This window comes from Trachurus japonicus, chromosome 3, assembly GCF_045865225.1.
Source record: "Trachurus japonicus isolate A0001 chromosome 3, Traja_1.0".
Taxonomy (NCBI): Eukaryota; Metazoa; Chordata; class Actinopteri; order Carangiformes; family Carangidae; genus Trachurus; species Trachurus japonicus.
Genome location: NC_140909.1, coordinates 3342570 through 3361227, shown reverse-complemented (window position 1 = coordinate 3361227; position 18658 = coordinate 3342570). Strand labels below are relative to the sequence as shown.

General features: G+C 39.6%; 1 protein-coding gene across 7 annotated transcripts in view; it reads right to left on the bottom strand.

Moving 5' to 3' along the window:
• mapk6 (mitogen-activated protein kinase 6) overlaps window positions 1-15666 on the bottom strand; it is a 34633-nt gene extending 18967 nt beyond the window's left edge. For 6 of the 7 annotated variants that reach the window (XM_085805213.1, XM_085805239.1, XM_085805229.1 and 3 more), the window contains exons 1-3: window positions 8998-9110; window positions 6294-7275; window positions 3565-3882 (exon numbers count right to left, since the gene is read on the bottom strand). In XM_085805213.1, the coding sequence (XP_085661339.1) occupies window positions 3565-3882; window positions 6294-6530 (555 nt within the window). In that variant the 5' untranslated portion in view covers window positions 6531-7275; window positions 8998-9110. Of the gene's footprint in view, window positions 1-3564; window positions 3883-6293; window positions 7276-8997; window positions 9111-15425 lie in introns of those variants that run through there. The other variant, XM_085805223.1, reaches the window with a different exon arrangement.
• Window positions 15667-18658: the final 2992 nt, after the last annotated feature.

Here is an 18658-nt window from a genome sequence, read left to right as displayed (position 1 = left end):
CTCATACAGAAGGAAGAAGGGGCCACATTCCTCAGACATCCATTCAGATCACACAAGACATTCAGACGACTTTTATCTTCCATATTGTTGGACTTTCTCACAATCACTGCGTTTTAAAATACAGAGGAACTATTTACCCACATCACTAAAAACCAACATCTTCACTGACTTTCTTCAAAAAACTGTTCATTCATCTGTTTTAACTTATCTTTACAACACTTTAGGAGGAGCAGAGCACTCATGTCACTTCTGTTAACCAGTCAATACTTTCCACATGGTCTGCCTATCTAAACTGGGATTACTTTGTATATATTTTTATCAAGGTTTTGTATTGCATTGTACAATGTTAAATCATGTTAAACCATGTTTGTATTTCTTATGTATAAACAGTTGCTGTACTTCACAAATGTATGCACAGTAGCTTAGAGCTGTAGTCGGAGAATGCCAATGTTTTTTCTCCTTCACATTGTCTTGGATTCTATATGTGTTATATCTTTTTGAACTTTTTGATATCGTGGTGTCAAAGCCACGTGAGAGGATGAAAGGCAGGGTTTCTTACAAGAATGAATTACGAGATGTATCCGCTTCAAAACAAAGTTTACTCAATGTGAAATAAACAAACAAATCTGTTTTTGACGACGACTGCTGCCGTTTTTCACTTTTCTTCTCTCCTGCACAACATTTAATTTCATTACCTTCATTGTTTTTAATGCAAGCTGCTCTATAATGTGCAGATAAAGTAAAGTAATGCTAGAGAGGGGGTGTGGTGTGAGAAACTCTCACTTTACTGGCAACCTTCAGCTTCCTCTTCCTGTTACAAACACAGATATCATTGTGTCTCCACCTAAAACTTAAAACCGACTGAATGACTAACGTGAGAATACACAACGCTGATCATGATGATGATGATGATTGGGACCGGCCCGGCGGGTATCGCTGCTGCTGGAAATGGGGCGGTTCTGGTAAACAAGTGTGTGTCTGTGTGTTACTGTGTGTGTGAGTAATGTAAGATGAGGCAGGATGTGAATGAGGCTGTGCCAGTCAGAGGGATCACGTCACGTGAACCACTTCAGAGCCTCCGATGACTAATCTGAGACACGTGTAAGCATCTGACTGCTCTAAGAAGATCCAGAGAGAGGGAGAGAGGGTGAGAGGAGGGGGGGGTGAGGGAAAAGACTTTCCAACCTAGATTTCCCCTCACATCACACCACCACCATATGGTCTACGATGGAGTTTCCTCTTCCTTTTACAACAACAGCAATAATAGGTGAAAGACACACACACACAGACACTCTGGTCTTGTTGCTGTTAAACTGCTTCACCAGAATAAATCGATAAATACAAAGTGTTAGAGCTGCAGCTAACAACGTTTTCATTATCGATTAATCTGTTGATTATTTAAACGATTAATCATCAATTATAAATGTTTAAAAAAACATCAACCAGCGTTTCCCAAACCACCAGACGACATCGTCCTCAAATGTCTTGTTTTGTCCACAAACCAAAGAGAGACTCAGTTTATTGTCATAAAGGAACAAAGAAACCAGAAATATTCACGTTTAAGAAGCTGGAATCAGAGAATCTGGACTTTTCTACGACTCAAACTGATTATTAGATTATCAGAATAGTTGATGATTAATTTAATAATCGATTATTGTTTGATTAATCGATTAACTGTTGCAGCTCTACAGAGTTTATGGGGAGCATTAAGATGTGTAGTTCAACAGTTTGGTATGTTGTTAACATCTGGCCTGGTAGAGCCTGTGTTTACAGTACGACGAGAAACAATTAATAAAAAAGGGAAAACAGCTGTGTGTGTCTGTGTGTGTGTGTCTTCTGCATCATCATCATCATCATCCAACAACAACAACCTCCTCTGAATCTCTATGTGTTTTAAAATGCAGCACATCTACAACAGTTTTCTCTCTTTCTTTCCACCTGGAAGTAGATTATAATCTTTGTTGAGCCACGACATCATGATCCATTTGTTTATATATTTAGATTTAAGCCTGTTTTCACCTCTAATTGTATATACACACACAGGAAAACACAACAAAGTTCCCATGGTTGTGGCTTTACCACGACCTCACTGAGAAGGGAAACAGAGGCGCTACACAACACACATCCTGTTTGTTTACTTCCTGCTGTGAAGCGGCCGTGGCGTCACTCTGGGGGGGGGATCGCCACATTCATTACGGTGCAGTAACTAAACAACACATCGTATCACAGCAACACATCATCATCATTACCGCTGTCTGTGGGTGGGAAGAGAGCGAGCAAACACAAACACACACCGCCATCTTTGCTCTTCTCAAATTGGTCCATGAGGGGATCCCCAAGTTACCGGTAATCCCCAATTAAAATGTTATCACTTCTTTCTAGAATAAACTTTGAGATATTCTACCACCTTTTCTAGATTTCTTTTTTTTTGGAGAATTTTTACCACTTTTTTCCAAAGAATTCTCTCCAATATTTCCAAAAATTCACGCCATGGGCCCTAATTTGAATGTACACTGACTAAAAAAAGTGACGCTCTTCAGTCTTAGAACAAATATGTATATGTATTTCTGGGGGTTGCTTCAAAATTTTTGTCCAATGGGGGTTCGTGGTGTAAAAAAAAGTTTGAGAACAACTGGTTTAATTAATGGACTTCTAGCAGAGTTCCTACACATTTGAAATGTCCAAATTCCATACTTTTTTCAGACTTCTCAGTAAAAAAATTCAAATAATTTGTGACATTTAAAGCAGAAGTAAGCGATCCGGTCGTTTTGGCTAATGCTGCGTTCCAGGCAGGCTTTTGAAACCGTAAATTACAGCTTCAAGTCACGACTTACGACTTTGTTGCGTTCCAGGCAACCCACTCGTGTTTTTCCGACCTGTTTTACCTGTGAAAGTCACTATAACGGCCACTCGTAACTTCTGACCCGTGAACTCGTACCAGATCGAACTGGTACCACTTCACAGGTCGGAAAAACACCAGTTACGGGTTGCCTTGAACGCACCATAACTTCCTGTCAGCCAATGGAGTTAGCAGCCCCCGCCCTCGTCATGGATCTATTGGTCCTCGTCCCTACGTCACCACATTCAGGCGCATCCCTTGGCTGCACACACAGAGAGGACTGCCCCTTTATGCCGTTCTCTCTCCTCATTGGATAAAGGTTGTAGGATACAAGGAAAGTTTTCTCCTGGGCTCAGAGCAGAGCAGAGTGACTGACAGACCCGTGTTTCAGACCAAACACTCTATAGAAGTGATTGCTGTCGGAAGATACAACTATTTAAGACTTAGATTAACAAAGAAATATTGCTTACTTCTGCTTTAAGTAAATAGATGTGCATAATATAAAAAAAGCAACTTATCTTGTTTTCATTATTCTGAATGTGTATGCCATTATGCAACCAAATCATTTCCAGGAGATTGTAGCCAAGTACAATAGCACATACAAAACAGTTAAACCCAAATAACTTCAGATAAGACCAAACCAAGATAAGATAAATAAAATAAATATATTTCCATTTTCCCTACTTTTCCAGACCAGCAGCAGCAGCGGCGATGGGGCTTCTTACCTTGTGAGAGTAGTGTGGGTCCATGATGCGGGCCAGTCCGAAGTCGCCGATCTTCAGTACCAGGTCTTCAGTGTTGACGAACAGGTTGGCGGGCTTGAGGTCGCGGTGCAGCACGTTGGCGGAGTGGATGTACTTGAGGCCGCGCAGCAGCTGGTACATGAAGAGGCGCGCGTGGCCCTCGGACAGCAGGCCGCGCTCCAGCAGCTGGCACAGGTCGGTCTCCATGTACTCCTGCACGATGTAGACCGAGTTCACCTCCGTCAGCGACACCACGTCCTCCGTCAGCCGCCGCCCGTTCGGCCCCAGCGTCTCAAACACCTGGAGACAACGAGGAGGAGGATTACACATGAACCATTGTTTCATACTCATTAAAAGGGCTACGGCAACATTATTTTTTTTCGTGTCTTGCCTCACTCCATGACCAGCAGATAGACACCATCCTTTCCACTGTGCGTGCAGTAACAAGGGAGATAGAGTCGTATCACACCGCTAATTAGCTTAGCTCAAACACTGGAAGTGTATGGGTAGTGTTAGCCTGCCTCCACCTAAAGTCGCTAATTAGCTTAGCTCAAACACTGGAAGTGTATAGGTAGTGTTAGCCTGCCTCCACCTAAAGTCGCTAATTAGCTTAGCTCAAACACTGGAAGTGTATGGGTAGTGTTAGCCTGCCTCCTACCCGAGCCGAAATCAGCAGTCAGAAGCTGGTTTCATTTCAGCTCTAAACTCTGTAAATATATCACTTTATCCACATTTCAAACATGTTTAGGTGAGAAAGTAGCCGTTTAGATCAGCAGCGTGTCGTTAATTTGTCTAAATACCAGCTGTTTACAATTTTGTTAGGACGAATTCGGCGCTACTCAAGCTAGCCGTTGTGACCAACGCACTTCCGGTTACTTTCACAAAATAAAACACCCGTTGCCCTTTACATACAGAAAACCATGACGATAGAATTAGTGCTTTTACTTTGAAACAGGAAGCTAACCTACCCTCGATGTAGCTAGCTTGAACCAAAATAAAGCGTCTTTGCTTGAACCCTCCGTTTTGACCGATCTCATCCCGTTAGCGGCATTTGACCGCTCAAGATGCCTTACCGGAGAGTTTTGTCAGCTCTGAGACGAAGATCGACCCGCCGGTTTCCCTTTAGAGTTGCTGAAGAGTTTCTCTGATGACTTTAGGTGGAGGCAGGCTAACACTACCCATACACTTCCAGTGTTTGAGCTAAGCTAATTAGCGACTTTAGGTGGAGGCAGGCTAACACTACCCATACACTTCCAGTGTTTGAGCTAAGCTAATTAGCGACTTTAGGTGGAGGCAGGCTAACACTACCTATACACTTCCAGTGTTTGAGCTAAGCTAATTAGCGACTTTAGGTGGAGGCAGGCTAACACTACCTATACACTTCCAGTGTTTGAGCTAAGCTAATTACGGCGATACGGCTCTATCTCCCTTGTTACTGCACGCACAGTGGAAAGGATGGTGTCTATCTGCTGGTCATGGACTCAGGAGTGAGGAAAGACACGAAAAAAATGTTGGCGTATCCCTTTAAAGATGTGCAGTCTGTGGATCTAATTTATCTATGAAATAATCTCTTACAAGCTTAGGAATTAAGAGAAATTTATCAGAGGACAACGCAAAAACATGTTTTTGTTTTTAAATCATCAGCTCAGAGTCTCTAGTTTTCTCTGGAAAGTAAATCCTTAGTGGGACAGAGCTCTGGTAGCTGATGTCACCATGGGATAAATCATTTTCCAGGACAACAAGCTCTTTTTTATTTTTTTAGGAAATCTTCCCATGTGTTTTCCATGAGTGGAAAATTGGTCAAACATTTTCCAGGTTTTCCAGGAAACATGGGAACCCTGCACTAGAAACTCAGAAAAGACAGACCAATGTTTCCAATAAACATATTTTTAAAAAGGAGAGCTGTAATTATTAAATTAATCATCAATTTACTATTCTGATAATCTAATAATCAGTTAGAGTAGTTTTTTAGAGAAAAAAAGTCCAGATTCTCTGATTGCAGCTTCTTAAATGTGAATATTTCTGGTTTCTTTGTTCCTTTATGACAATAAACTGAGTCTCTCTTTGGTTTGTGGACAAAACAAGACATTTGAGGACGATGTCGTCTGGTGGTTTGGGAAACACTGATTGATATATTTTAACATTTTATTGACCAAACAACTAATCGATTAATCATTTAAATAATCGACAGATGAATTGACAATAAAAATAATCGTTAGTTGCAGCCCCAAGACGATAAATGAATATCTAAAAGAGGTTTATTCAGGGTTTATACAGGAATCTTGAAGTTAATTCTAAAACCTTTTTAAGACTTTTTCAAGACCGTCTCTATACTTTTTTAACACCTCACCGCCACTTCAAGCTGTAACATTTACATCAGTGACACTTTTAACGTAACAGTTTTAGTTTGTGATAAAGACTATAGACCACTATGATGCTACAGAATTCAAAATAGGCTGGGTTAAGGCAAAGTTTATCAGTTTTTTTTTTTTTAATGAATAAATTCACACACTTTTACAATGTTTTTTAGGACTCAAACTCTTGGATAGCTAATTCTGGAAAAGAAAACATCAAAATTTAAGACTTTATAAAGTCGTGAAAAGACTTTTTAATACTTTTTAAGGGTCTTAATTTCCCCCAAATTGATTTATCACCTTTTAATACTTTTCAAGACCTCGCGGATACCCTGTTATTATGAATGATGGTTTTACCTTGACGATGTTGTCGTGGTCGAGGCGTCGGATGATCTTGATTTCCCGCAGCGCGTGCTTGACGCTCTGGGGGTCGGTCAGGATGATCTTCTTCACGGCGACGCGCTTGTCACAGTCGGTGTCGACGGCCGAGAACACCAGGCCGTTGCCGCCGTAGCCCAGCGGCTTCAGGTCCATGTAGCGCGATCCCAGGTCGAAGCCGTGGATGTTCATCAGCGACTCAAACTTCTCTGCCATGACGACTGATTTTGTTTGTTTTTTTTGGGCCTGTTACTTTAGTTTTTTTTTACAACAAGCGCCTGCTGCTATCTCTCTACCGTTTGGTCTCTGGCCTGTTTCAAGTCCAACCTTAACACCAACAGAGGAATTTATTGGCCAATTCCTCCTCTGCTCCACAGACTGACTACCCAGTCCCCCCGGTCTAGCCGTCACCGTCAGATGCAGAGCACCGACGCAAAGTCAAACTTTCTTTCCATCTTGAATAAGGAGAGAAAATTTTTAAAAAGAAAAAAGTTGAACTGATCAAATCCGATCCGATCCTGGATAATAATAACTTTAAATAAACTAACAGTACTGTGTACACTAGTGTTTATATATATAGACTGCAATGGAATGGACTTGAGGCTGATTAAAAAGCAGAGAGACTATGTTAAACTATAAAAGCAAAATGTAGTTGCATCCTCACAGTGCAGATACATTCAGTGTATGACTGGTCCTGAGCAGCGTCATGTGAAATGTGCTTCAATGCACTTTTCTTTTTTATTCTTCTTTTCTTTTTTTAAATAATAACAATAATAACAATAATAATAATAATAAGTATTTATCTGTACGTTTCCTGTCAAGTCACCTGATCTGTTGAAACTGAAATGAGTCTGGCCTTTAAGTCTTCAAGAGTAAAAATAATTTTAACCCTCAATGATCAGGTGGCTCCAGTTCGCCACAGTCGCAGTCAAAACTATCCTCCATTTTATTTGGGTATAACCTGGAAAAGACAAAAGAGGGAGAAAGACAGGAGGTTAAATTAAAGTCTAACACAGTGTTATATTAGTACCAAAGACCGGTTTTGAGTCCACATCCTCAAGGTCTTGGTCTCAGTCTCATCCAGCTGGGTTCTGGATGTTTTCTCCAGACCAGACCAGACACAGCTGCAGTGACATCTTTTTTTTGTTTTTTAAACCACAGATGTTTCACTTTGGTTTTATGGTATGTAAATCAACAAGTTCCAGATAATTCAAATACCGGTAGTTGTACTAAAGTATCTGCTTGTGTAACCACATGTGAACAACTTTGGTGTCACCAGTGGGAGGAGACTTACGGTAACTTAATTTACAAAACTTAACTACATTAAATATGGTTTAGATTTTACATCAAATCATCTTTTCTTTTTTTTAATCTGAGGAGGAATAATGTAAATATCAAGAAGACACATGGTTATTATGAGGACTAGTCTGGGACTGAACTGAATACAGCGATGGTCTTGGAAAATGGACTCACATTGGTTTGGTCTCATGTTACCGGTAGTTAGTCTTGCCTTCAACACTAGGCTACTATCATTCAACAACAGTATATTTGTATATATTTTATAAATATATACATTAACCCTAAACCTCCAGATGTACTAAAGTATCTGCCTGTGTAACCACATGGGAACAACTTTGGTGTCACCAGTGTCGACAGTGGGAGGAGACTTACCGGTAACTTAATTTACAAAACTTAACTACATTAAATATGGTTTAGATTTTACATCAAATCATCTTTAATTTTTTTATCTGAGGAGGAATAATGTAAATATCAAGAAGACACATGGTTATTATGAGGACTAGTCTGGGACTGGATAAGTTACAGTGTGATGGACTAGGAAATGGTCTCACATTGTCATTGGTTTGGTCTCGTGTTAGTTCGGTCTTGCCTACTACACTGCCATCATTCAACAACAGTATATTTGTATACCGTATATTATATTTACATTAACCCTAAACCTCCGGGGTTATTAATGGAAACTAAACCCCTCCCCTGGCCGCTCGCTCACCCGGTTTCCGAGCTCGCTAGTCCGGTTTCTGAGTATCGTTAAAACAAAAAAGAACTGAGATAATCCACACTACAGAACCTTATTAGCCAAGATTAACACCCACAGGCGGGAGTTTCTGGTTTTATATGTTTATACAGCCTCCTCTGGCACCGGATAAAACAATAAAACACGCCGTTTATTCCATCTGTTCCTGTGTTTTTGGCCTTGTGGCGGAAAAAAGCCAGAAATGGAAGAAGCAGCAGCAGCAGCAGCACAACGGCTGTGACACGCTAACTGACGGCCGGAGAGCCAGATCCCTCCGCCGCCCGCCGCCTGGCCGTTGTAATCTATCACACAACCGGGTGTGTGTGTATGTGCCACTCACACACACTAACCGGACCATATGTGTAACACAGCGACCAAAAATACTCGGCCTGTTTTATAAATATCCACCCCGGTGTTCCGGTGAATCCCGCCGTTACGTTATAGCGCGATGGAACAAACAAAGGAGCCGTTGTTGGCGGCGTTGGCGGCGGAGGCTTCTTCTTGACTACGTGGTGTGTGATACGGCTCAGTTGGTTACCGCACAAAGCCGCTCAAAAAAAAAAAAAAACGACCACGAATCCACAGAGAAAATGACACACAGTGTAAAAAAAAAACCGATAAAACGATCGATAAATGATCGGTTTTACTCACAGTCCTTGTTCGTCGCATTAGTTTAGTTGCGTGTTGTTCAGATCAGGAGGTTTGAGTGCGCTCTGCTCCGCGAGCTCTGCGGGTCTGTTGCAATCGCCATTGAGACTGGGCGGAGCTTAATGTGGCGGCGTGACGTCACGGGGACGCCTTCACGGACTTTCGGAAAAACCCCTTAGAGCCCTTCACGGACTCTCTGATCGATCTGTAATAATCTATAATCTATCTGTCCCTCCTCCTTTGGCAAATCACGAGTAGCTATATACGTTTCTCAGGTTATTTTGTGATAATTAATAGTAAAAATAACATATTATTAATTTGTTTTTAGTTATTATTAATGTAAATATCACTTATTATCAGATATATCCTGGGGTCACAGGGTTCATTAGACAGATGAGGTCAATGCACGGTCCTTATTTTTTACATGGAGGTTATTGATCAGCATTTATATTATTTATTTATCACTAATTTAATTTAATTTGCATCATTTACATTGACTGACTCTAGTCTCTGATCGATCTGTGATCTGTAATCTATAATCTGTCCCTCCTCCTTTGGCAAAGCACGAGTAGCTATATACGTTTCTCAGGTTATTTTGTGATAATAACATATTATTAGTTTGTTTTTTAATTGTTATTACTGTAATATCACTGATTATCAGATATTTTAGGCTAAGGGTTCACAGGGTTCATTAGACAGATGAGGTCAATGCACGGTCCTTATTTTTTACATGGAGGTTATTGATCAGCATTTATATTATTTATTTATCACAAATTAAATCTAATTTGCATCATTGACTGACTTTTTTTTAGATAGATAGATAGATAGATAGATAGATAGATAGATAGATAGATAGATAGATAGATAGATAGATAGATAGATAGATAGATAGATAGATAGATAGATAGATTTTTTAAATCGTCATTCACACCATGAGAGACGAGGAAGGAGAGGCAGCACAGGTCTCAGTAGTATAGTAGGCTAATAAAATAAATAATAACTAACATACTAAAATAGAAAGTTTTTTGTTCGTTTGTTTGTTTTATACATGTGGCACTAGAAATATTTTACCAGTTCTTCCCTGTCTCATCTTAATTCTAATTCATTTTTATCCATTTAAATACACTTAATAATGAAATAAACATACTACATTATATGACCTTTCATAGTATGTAGCCTAAATAACAACCTTATGCAGCTACAGCAGCAGTCAACTCCTCGTGGTTGATTATTCTTAATTGCAAATAAAACAACAAAAAGCCACAGAAGAAGCTGCAACGTTGCACCTTTAGAATATACTGTAGCCTACATCCTAGGCTACCCTGCCTTTCCTCTGCAGGAGGAACAGAACGAGATGTTTTTACAACTACTAGGCCCATTATCAAGCACTGGGAACACCGAGCAGTCAGTGAAAGCATCAACAGTCATTCAAAACAGTTGCACATCACGTGATAGCGGTAGATTCAAAAAATCCCTCTTCTATTTATTTACAGGTTTATGATTGAAATGATAACAGCATCATTCAAATGCGTGTCAACACTTCAATTATAGGCTACACCCATGTGTGTGTGTGTGTGTGTGTGTGTGTAGAGCCGCAGCAGCAAAGTTCAGCCACTGCTGCAGAAACAGTAAAACACATTAGTAGGTCTAGTTTATCATTAACACCAGCAGCCCTGTTGGGTAAAACCAGAACTCTCTGAGGTCATTTCTTCTCCTTCCTGTCACTGATTGATATGTGTTGATTTCTGCAGGTGAGAATAAACAGAGGTGAGATGAGGAGAGAGAGAGGAGAGAGGACATTGTGTCCCTAGCTGTTTTATTTACTGCCCTTATTAGGGGGAGAGATGGAAAAGTCCTGAACTGCACAAAACAAGGCCTGAGAGAACAGCTTGTTCTGCTTCCAGCTGGATTTACGTAAAACCTCTGCGTCTTTCTGTGTGTTATTCTCCTCCAGAAGACTCAGCAGCAGCAGCAGCAGCAGCAGCAGCAGCAGCAGCAGCAGCAGCAGCAGCAGCAGAATCCGATATCCTGCAGCCTATATGAGGACTTTCACCCATGCACGTCAATATTAAACCTATTATTTATGTATCTTTACATACGCGTTGTTTGCGTCCTCTGTTGTTTTCCTCCTGTTCTCCAGCTCCTTTTGTTTTTGCCTTTTGCCTTTTGATGCTGGGAATTAATAATAATAATAATAGTCCTAATAATAATGTTTTGCGGTTTTGAGTCGCAGTGAGAGAAGTCCCTCCTCGGCTCGGACAGGTCGGTCGGTCACTGCAGGCTGCTGGAGGATTTAGAAAGAAAGTCCATCTGGCAGCATCAGCAGCGAGGTGATGATGATGATGATGATGCTGGACTCGGGGTGTTTCCCTCTGGCAGGCAGCGGTCAGTCCTTCCTCCTCTTCCTCCTCACGCCTCGATCTCTCCACGTTGCGGACAAAAACAAAAGCGCAGAGAGGAGATGTAAAGGAGGAACTAGAGGCTGGTGGTGGTTTGTTCTGGCTCAGCAGATTCTCTCAGACTGCTGCTGCTGCTCTGATCCTCCTTCCCTCCCTCTCTCCCTCTCTCTGTGTGGATGCTGTGACTGGATGAGCAGCTGCAGCTCTACATCAGCAGCAGCAGTATCCTCCTCTGCAGGCTGCAGGCAGACCATGTGAGAAGCCATGTGCCCGGGAATGCAGATGCAGATGCAGATGCAGCCTCTCTTTCTCTCTCATGCGACAGAGTCCAGAGAGAGAAAGAGAAAGAGAAAGAGAAAGAGTCTCCATGCAGGTCTGACGGATGATGGACTCTCTCTGCGTTTAGATGTTAGATGTCTTCATAGTTCAGGATCAGGTGTCGATATATCATCATATCTCATTATAATATGATTTATTGGAATGTGTCTGTGCATGTTATTCTATATTCTATATTCTATATGTTTCTGCAGCCTGTGCACACATCTAATATCTCTATATGAAAATATATATTAGTAATTAGAACATTTTCATATTAAAGGGATAGTTCAACATTTTGGCAAATTGGCCCATTGCCATAATCCCTATAGTCATAGCAGTTGTAGGTTTGTTACCTTTAATTGTCGGTGCAAGCTGTTTTTAGAACGGTGGAGCAGAGCCGTGAGCTGCTCAGAGCTACGCTACGGAGGCTCATTATGGGATTTCTTGGTTTCCCTCATCATCAAACTCATCAAATACACAATCCAACAACTCCACAACGCTCTGGTGGACAAGTTGTGAGCTGCACATTCACCACGCTATGAGATAATAACACAACGTTACGAAACTGAGCCGTTTTCAGGGTAAATACAGAGTCTGCTTACTGAAAATCTGCACCTGAAGGCAACGTGCATCAGCGGTTTTACATGAATTTCCCTCTAAAACAACTCTGTGTGGTAACGTTGTGTTATTATCTCATAGCGTGGTGAATGTGCAGCTCACAACTTGTCCACCAGAGCGTTGTGGAGTTGTTGGATTGTGTATTTGATGAGTTTGATGAGGGAAACCAAGAAATCCCATAATGAGCCTCCGTAGCGTAGCTCTGAGCAGCTCACGGCTCTGCTCCGCCGTTCTAAAAATAGCTTGCACCGACAAAGTAAGGTAACGAATCTACTGCTATGACTATAGGGATTATGGCGATGGGACAATTTGACAAAATGTTGAACTATCCCTTTAACAGATCTGCATGACTAACATACATGTTTATGTGTAGTCTGATAATATTGTGGTGGGCAAATGTCACATAAATATATTTGCATAAACCGACATGTTATTGTCATTGCACATGTTAAGAGAATTAACATGTGTAACTGTGTGAGGTTGCAACTTATTTTATTAGAAAAACTCATGTAATAGATATTTTTAAATACATTTTACTCTGAGTTTTATATCTTTACACCTTCCAATGCACAGCTGTGATCATAATATCTTAGTCATATCATATATTACAACCTCTTCATGAGAGTCTCCAGGCCTGACGGATGGAATCGCTGCATTTAGATGTTGTTGTTTTTTTGTTTTGTTTTTAAAAAATTCCCTCCAGTGTGCTATGATGATGCTTAATATTGATTCCTTATTGATCGGAGGGTTGATTTCCCTCCTACAGCTGTAACCTACACTGGAAGGTCAGAGGTCAAGGTGGTCAGGTCTGACTCTGTGTGTGTGTGTGTGTGTGGTTTAAGATAGATAGATTTTTCTAAAATCGTCATTCACACCATGAAACACGAGGACGGAGACGCAGCACTAGGCTGATCAAATAAATAGATAATAACTAACATACTAAAATAGAAAAAAAAGGTATAGATATATAAGTCAAAATGAATAAAAAATGAATCAGATTTGTTTGGTTTAGACGAGTTGGACCTGGATCATCGAGACAAACTTTCTACTCTTACGAGCACTGTAGCACTTTACTACATTGTATGTTTTTGGTTTCGTTGTGTCTCTCTTAGCACAACTCCATCAAGAAACTCTGCTCTGGTCTTTGCATCGCTGCACCTCCATCTCACACTGCAAAAACTCAAACTCTTACCAAGAATATTTGTCTTATTTCTAGTCAAAACAAATCTCATTCTACTTAAAATAAGACTCATCACATTAAAAGCAGCTTGTTTTTAGACACTTTTTACTTCTTTCAAGCAGATTTTCACTTGAAATAAGTAGAAAAATCTGATAGTGGAGCAAGTTTTTCTTTCTTATGACAAGCACAAAAAACTTGCTTTCACTGGCAGATTTTTCTACTTATTTCAAGTGAAATGAAACAAGTGAAAATGATCTAAAAACAAGTTCATTTTTAGGTGATGAGTCTTATTTTAAGTGGAAAGAGTTTAGTTTTGACTAGAAATGAGACATTTTGACAAGAAATAAGACAAATATTCTTGGAAAGATTTTGAGTTTTTGCAGTGCATTTATCCATCCCAGTTGTTTCTCACCCAATTTACATGAGCACTGTAGCACTTTATTACACTGTATTATCTTTGGTTTCGTTGTGTTTCTCAATCCATCTTAGCACAACTCCAACAAGAAACTCTGCTCTGGTCTTTGTGTCGCTGCAGCTCCATCTCATCTATCCATCCCTAACTAACAGTTCATCTCACCCAAATGTATTAAATTGCACTATACATCCTGTATTACTGTCTACCTGTTGTTTTATGTTTTCAGTAGCGTCATGTTAATTGTCTCTTATTGTCTGCTGGTTTCGTTCTATTCTTGTGCTGATTTTTGTGTTTCCTGTGTCAACACTGGCACCTTTACAGTCATGTTTATTAATGTGCACTGTCCTCTTCAAATAAATAAATAAATACATATATATATAAATCATCATCGTCACACGGCCTCGGCTGCTTCAGGTTTCCTCTCTTACATCACGACAACAACCAGTTGACACCGATCTGAACCAATCAGCTGTGTTGGTGTTAGTGCTTCTCTGTGTGTGTGTGTGTGTCTGTGTGTGTGTGTGTGTGTGTGTGTGTGTCTGTGTGTGTTTGTGTGTCCAGTGAAGTCATTGCACATGCTGTTTACCCTCCGTTCAGCATCAGATAGCTGCTCTGACTCTTATTGACTCACTTACTCACTTTTCAGCTGAACTCTGCAGCTGCAGGTCAGTGTGACCCACTCCTCCTCCTAATCAGCTGTTCTCACCGTTTCAACTTCAACCAAGTAGAAATGTAAAGTCAATTGTGGGATTAATATGTTATAGCCTATAGTATACTGTAGGTCCAGGAAATGTTTTACTAAGAAACTTGTTGTGCAACTGATCCTTCCGATATTAGATTACTGTGATGTTGTGTACATTTCTTCCTCCAAAACGTGTTCTAGCTCCTCTGAACAATATCATTTGCAGATTTATACTTTATTGTCCTTATCATACTCACTATTCTTCAGTCTCTTCACTTCTCTTCTCTATCTATCTCTTCTAAATGTATTTACCCTAACTACCCGCCTTATCTAAAACAGTATTTTGTGCAACTTACATCCAACTATCAAACCACTTGTCCCTACTTTTCAGTCCCTCACAATAGTAAATAAGCATTTATGTTCAATGACTGGAACCATGTACCTGTGAGTATTGTACTGTACTGTAATCAAGTCCTATCCTTTCATTGACTCTGTCGCTGTATTTCATCTAATATTTGTACAAACTTTGGTTGCAATTTTGTCCAAGTGATTCTTATAAGTCTGTCTTGTCTTTTTATTTTATTGTGTGTATTGTATTGTACTGTTTTGTCTTGTTTCCTTTCATTGTATTGTGCTGAGTCGTGTTGTGTCTTGATGTAATCGATCGTAAACGAGTTGTGACAACTCAAGGGGTTTATCCTACAGAAATAAACAACTTAATTTATATAACACAACAGCAACGCAACAACACAAAACATGCAGTGCTGCTCCTTCTGTGTGCAAAAAAATCAAAATAAACTGCATGTCATTGTCACTTACTGAGGGCGACGACATCTTCCTGCTGAGGCGGCCGCAGCAACATGGTGCAAAGTTTAACAGTCCATCCAGGAGAAAAGACAAGACAAGAAAAGTCCAGAGGAGATGAAGATACAAAAATAAAAATAAATCCAACAGTGAAGTGAGAGAGTGACAGGTGCAGTGTCTGTCTGTGTGTGTGTCTGTGTGTGTCTGTGTGCGTTGCTCCGAGCCCTCAGCGCTGTGTTGTCCTACTCCATGTGCCTCTGGTTGTGAGGTGGAGCTCCATGGAAAGTTAATATAGTCCCGGCCGGAGAGAAGGGAGGGGCTTGTTCTGTGTATGGTGAGAGTCTGACACTAACACCTCCTCCTCCTCTCTGTCTCACTCTCTCCTTCTCTCCTTCTCTCTTTCTCCTCCTTCATTTCTCTTCAGATTTGCCCCTTAACAAATCATTTGTCTTCACTGCAAAAACTCAAAATCTTTCCAAGAATATTTGTCTTATTTCTTGTCAAAATGTCTCAATTTTAATCAAAACTAATCTCTTTCCACTTAAAATAATAAGACCTACCACCTAAAAATGAACTTGTTTTTAGATCATTTTCACTTGTTTCAAACAAATTTTCAATTGAAATAAGTAGTGAAAGTGAAAAGCAGGTTTTTTGTGTTTGTAATAAGGAAGAAAAACTTGCTCCACTATCAGATTTTTCTACTTATTTCAAATGAAAATATGCTTGAAAGAAGTAAAAAGTGTCTAAAAACAAGCTGCTTTTTATGTGATGAGTCTTATTTTTTAGTATAATTTGATTTGTTTTTACTAGAAATGACATTTTAACTAGAAATAAGACACATATTCTTGGCAAGATTTTGAGTTTTTTGCAGTGTAGAACAAATGTTTCTGCAGCCTCCAATGAAATGAAATGAAATGAAATGAATCAGCGTCTTGTTTCTGGGTGAGATTTGTGTAAATCCGTCCAGCTCTTTGTTTGTGATTCATGTTTTTTTTGTTTTTTTTATCAGTGTAAATCAGAAGGATTACACAACAACAACACCAGAGGATTACTGTATAAACGCCCATGCACAAAACATATTTGAATAAGGTGAGAAATAGGCTACATGTCTGTCTTCTTTAGCTATAAATAATCACAGCTCATGCATTTCCTCAGTTCACTGTTCCTCCTACAGTAAATGTGTCTGTGCACGTTATATATTCTATATTCTATATGTTTCTGCAGCCTGTGCACACATGTAATATCTCTATATGAAATTATATATTAGAAATTGGACCAATTTTCATATATTACATACAGTAACAGATGTATCTGCGTGACTCACATGCATGTTTACGTGTAGTCTGATAATATCGTGGGCAGATGTCACATAAATATATTTGCATAAACCAAAATGAATCTTTGTTGCTTTATTTTGATTGATTGATTCAATTTTATTGTCATAGAGAATTAACATGTGTAATTGTGTGAGGTTGCAACTTGTTTTATTAGAAAAACTCATGTAATAGATATTTTTAAATACATTTTACTCTGAGTTTTATATCTTTACATCTTCCCATGCATTCCCATCTTTATATAAGTCATTCATTCAGTATCAGTATCATCAGTTCACCCTCCGTATGGCGGCGGCAGGTTGCAGGCGCCTCGACAGACGTTGCGTGTTTGGACTGTGAGGACATGTGTGTGTGTGTGTGCGTGTGTATTTGTTTGATATTCAAACCAGACGGCTGCAGGGTCTGGACGACGACGAGCATGTGTCTGTGTGTGTGTGTGTCTGTGTGTGTGTGTCTGTTATCACAATATCAGAGCGGACGTGTGAGGAAATGAGGGCAAAGCTGTGGGTTCACTGTTCTCTGCACTGTAAAAACCTGTCATAATCTTTCCAAGAATACAGTATTTGTCTTATTTCTTGTCAAAATGTCTCAATTTTAATCAAAACTAATCTCTTTCCACTTAAAATAAGACTCGTCACCTAAAAATTAACTTGTTTTTAGATCATTTTCACTTGTTTCAAACTAATTTTCACTTGAAATAAGTAGAAAAATCTGCCAGTCAAAGCAAGTTGTTTTGTGCTTGTAATAAGAAAGAAAAACTTGCTCCACTATCAGATTTTTCTACTTATTTCAAGTGAAAATCTGCTTGAAAGAAGTAAAAAGTGTCTAAAAACAAGCTGCTTTTTATGTGATGAGTCTGATTTTTAGTATAATTAGATATGTTTTGACTAGAAATTACATATAAGACAAATATTCTTGGTAAGGTTTTGAGTTTTTGCAGTGTGTCTGTGTGTTCTGCTGTGTGAGAATCTCCACCATTCATGAATTTATCAGTGACACATTTAATTATTGTAGCGTGAGACAACGTTACATAACTCTGTAGCATCACAGCGTGCTGTTTTCCATACAGTATCTGATGTTATATAAGAGTCTGTCTGTCTGTCTGTCCCACTGGACGCCAACGCCGCCAAGGAGTTCACTGTTCCTGCACCTTCGTTAATTTTCCGTGACCTTTTGGTCCCTCGAAGCAGCCGTGTTATCCATACACTATCACACACACACACAGAGAGAGACACACACACACACACACACACACACACACACACACACACACACACACACACAGTTCATGTCTGGTCTGCTGCTGCTGTGCAACTCAGGCATTTCACAGTGTTGTGAAAGAAAGAGGCCAATGCACCACCAGTGTTGGTTCACTGCAAAAACTCAAAATCTTACCAAGAATATTTGTCTTATTTCTAGTCAAAATGTCATTTCTAGTCAAAACAAATCTAATTATACTAAAAGTAAGACTCAACAGACACTTTTTTTACTTCTTTCAAGCACATTTTCAGTTGAAATAGGTAGAAAAATCTAATAGTAAAGTAAAGTTTTTCTTTCTGTATTACAAGCACAAAAACCTGCAGATTTTTCTACTTATTTCAATTGAAAATTAGTTTGAAACAAGTGAAAATGATCTAAAAACAAGTTCATTTTCAGGTGACAAGTTATTTTAAGTGGAAAGAGATTAGTTTTGATAAAAATTGAGACATTTTGACAAGAAATAAGACAAATATTCTGAAAGATTTTGAGCTTTTACAGTGTTGGTTGGTTGGTTGGTTGGTGACACTGTGCAGACTGAGCTTATGTAACGTACAACGGCATCTTCCTCTGGTCGGGTTCAGGTGATAACTGCAAGGACTTTCTTCACACACACACACACACACACACACACACACACACACACAGACACACACA